Source organism: Helianthus annuus, chromosome 3 (genome assembly GCF_002127325.2).
Source record: "Helianthus annuus cultivar XRQ/B chromosome 3, HanXRQr2.0-SUNRISE, whole genome shotgun sequence".
Lineage (NCBI taxonomy): Eukaryota > Viridiplantae > Streptophyta > Magnoliopsida > Asterales > Asteraceae > Helianthus > Helianthus annuus.
Window position 1 is genome coordinate 143,232,358 of NC_035435.2, and position 3,622 is coordinate 143,235,979.

The 3,622-nt window shown below is 37.2% G+C and overlaps 1 protein-coding gene across 1 annotated transcript; it reads left to right on the forward strand.

Moving 5' to 3' along the window:
- Window positions 1-1,287: 1,287 nt before the first annotated feature.
- Window positions 1,288-3,212, forward strand: LOC110932156. Its single transcript, XM_022175513.2, has 4 exons — window positions 1,288-1,795; window positions 1,868-2,196; window positions 2,307-2,489; window positions 2,565-3,212. Exons 1-4 carry the CDS (start codon window positions 1,288-1,290, stop codon window positions 3,210-3,212), a joined length of 1,668 nt encoding a protein of 555 aa, XP_022031205.2.
- Window positions 3,213-3,622: the final 410 nt, after the last annotated feature.

Below are 3,622 nucleotides of genomic sequence, written 5' to 3' on the forward strand. Positions count from 1 at the left end.
TGTTCAGTTTTCTTATTGGTTTTGAGTCTTTCAGGGAAGATATTGTATTCTTCTGTTCTTTTAGCCTTTAGGATTTTGTGAATTGTGTGAGATAGGATGTTAAAGTTTTAGACTTGACAATAATTTACTGAGCATCAGCTATCTGAAGTGTACAGTTTGTAGGCAGGTAGTTAAATGGTAGGTTGTGGGTCTTATGTGTGGTTCAAGGTCTTAATGTATGGCAGATGATTTAGTTTCTCGTATTCCAGCAATACAATTTTTAGTGGATCCATTATTTCAATTAACGGCTTATACGCCTTCTTGATTGTAGCATTGAGATACCGTTACCGAATGCAGGCCATCTTGCCAAAGTGGCTGCTTTTGACGGTTAATCATCCGAAACCAGTTCGACTTGCTTCTCCTCATGATCCAAGTGTGAGTATCCGAATCCAACATAAACTGAACCACTTCTTGACCCAATAAACAATTACCTAAACAACGAGACCTAAGGGTGCAAACGAGCCAAGCGGCTCGTGAGTATCAAAAAGTCATAGACCAGAAAATCTTGTCATCGGGTGCGTGTGCCAAACCAGAAAAAACAAACTGATAAATGAAAGTAAGGGTGCAAACGAGCCAAGCGGCTCGTGAGCCGCTCGAGATTGGCTCGAAACGAGCTGAGCCTTATTGAGCTTGAGCCGAGCTTGAGCCCAAAATAAAGCTAGTTTATTTACGAGCCTGAGCTCGACCCTGGAATCTGAAGCTTATCGAGCCTTAGTGTGACATTAGTTTTTATTAAATATTTAAACATTTACCCTTATTTAAAGTTGTCTAGTAAACGAGCCTAGCCGAGCTTACTTAAACTTGTTTACGAGCCGAGCCCAAACCTAAAAATAAGCTTGTTTAGTAAACGAGCCCGAGCTTCACTTATCGAGCTCGCGAGCCTAAACGAGTCGAGCCCAAGAGTTGTCTAATGAGTTGAATGTTTATTTTTGTTTTCTTGATTTATTATATATTATTGTTTGAAGGTTCACTATTGAACTTTGGGACTTTTCTATGGATTATCAAATACTTCAAGATCAAATACTCCGTATAATTCGTGTTGTGCGAGCTAGACAATTGCAAGCCGCTGGACTAATTTGCTTTTTGCTAGCTTTCATTACACAACATAGATTGTCTACAAAAAAACATGTCAATCTACCTACTAGAGATGTAATTTTACAACGACGATATGTACGAGAAGAGATGTTACGTGACCTTTCAAATAGTGGTAAATGTCGTGAACTTATTCGTATAAGTGAGAGAGCTTATATGACATTGTGCAATATCTTAAAGCATGATGGTGGTCTTCAAGCTACTCAACGAATGTCCGTTGAAGAGCAAGTTGCAAGATTTTTGCATATTGTAGGTAATGACATGAGAAATAGGTTAGCCTCTTGGATATACCGTCGTTCTAGATCAACAACCAGTCGGTGCTTCCATAGAGTTTTGCGAGCGATTTTATCGTTAGAAAGTCATTATCTACAACAACCTAAAGGTGATGTTGTCCCGAAAGAAATTCAAGAGAAAAAGAGATTTTATCCTTTTTTCAAGGATTGTGTAGGGGCAATTGATGGAACACATGTTCGTGTCAAAGTACCAAACAAAGATGCCGCTAGATATCGTGGTCGTAAAGGATACCCGACAATAAATGTATTGGCAGCTTGTACATTTGACTTGAAATTTACATATGTTCTAACTGGTTGGGAGGGGACTGCATCAGACTCGAGAATAATAAAGGATGCATTTAGTAGAAGTGATAAACTAGTAATTCCTACCGGTAATTTTTCAAACCAGTTTTAATTAATTGTTATATTATTTTAGAATATTACTAATTACAATTTAATTATAGGTAAATACTATTTAGTAGATGCGGGTTTGCCTCATACAAGCTCACTAATGACACCATATAGAGGCGTTAGGTATCACTTGAAAGAGTACTCAACCCGTGCCCCTGAGAACTCAAAGGAGTTGTTCAACCTTCGTCATGCGTCATTACGTAACGCAATTGAACGAGCATTTGGTGTCCTAAAAAAAAGGTTTCCTATCATTAGAAGTACAGCAGAACCATTTTACTCTTGTCAAACACAGTCAGGCATCTTTTTGGCATGTTGCATTTTACACAACTTTTTACTAGAGGAAGATCGTGACAAAGATCTTGAAGATGAAGTCTTAAATGAGGTGTTAAATGAACCAGTAGAAGAAGAACGTCAAAGTGCTACAGGCATGCGTGAGGGTAGTAATGAAGCAGACCAATTAAGGAATTCAATTGCAAAAATATGGTTGAGGAGCTTAGCACAACTCTTGAAATGACTTTTACCAAAGCTCATTTGAAGAATCGTTTAAAGACGTTGAAAAACCGTTTTTCTGCCTGGTATGATATGTTTCAGGGAACGTCATTAAGTGGGTTCTCATGGAATCCTGAAACTCAACTAATTGAAGCGGAGGATGAAGTCTGGCAAAAATTAATAGACGTAAGTGCTTTAACTATTTACTAAAATATTCAGATTATCGTCTGTAATACTAATTATTTTGATTTTGTTAAATAGTCAAAGCCAAAAGCTGCGGCGTTGAAGACGAAGAAAGTCACAAACTATGATGAAATGCTACAACTATTCGCAAAGGATAGGGCATCAGGTGCACAAGCTGAAACTGCTAAAGAAAGAAATGCCCGGTTGCAGAAGGATGATGGCATTAACACAGACACACCTACAGAACTGGATGAATTCTTAGTTGCCAATGATGTAACTCTAGAGAGCCAATACAATCTTGATGATGATGTACATGTGGTTGATCTTACGTCTTCTCTACCCGGGCAGTCTTCTAGTGCAAAGAAATACAAGAGTAGAAAAAGAAAAGTCGAGCAAGTAGATGATGATTTAACCTCAAGGATTATGAATGGTGTTGGCAGCATAGCTAATGCTATTGCTGAAGGTAATAAAATTATTCATGAAAGCAATAAGATACTTGAAAGAGTTCATCATGAAAGCAATAAGATACTTGAAAGAGTTCATCATCGCGAGTACACAGGTGATGAAATTATTAAAGAATTGGAACCGATGGGTTTGGAACCTCAAGAAATACCATTGGCTTTCAATTATTTGGTGGAGAATCAAGCTAAAGCGAGATCATTATTTAGTTGTTCTTCTAATATGCGGTTGACTTTGCTGAGAGGTATGATGGGTTTAGGTAATTAAGAACTTTGGCTTGCATTTATCTAGTAATGTTTTTCTTGTTTGATAACATAGTACATTTATGACCTTTTTATTTGTTTCTTGTTTATTTGACCCTTTATTTGTTTCTTGTTTGTTTGACCTTATCTAGTAAAGTTTGACATTGCCGTCTTTGTTTGAATATTTACATTTGCAGCTGATAAAGAACTTATTCACTCATATATGCAATTATGTGATTTCTGTTTTTCGAGGATGTAGAAAATACAAACAAGTGGTATACATGCATACTTTTACGTGTGTACAAGTGCTTTAAAAGGATCGAATGACACATTGGCCAACCATGCTGGTTGCTCCATTTTGCACGATCGCATCCCCTATTCATTTATAGAATAAACCTTCATCAGGTGAAAGCATATTAGAACATGAAAAAAGTA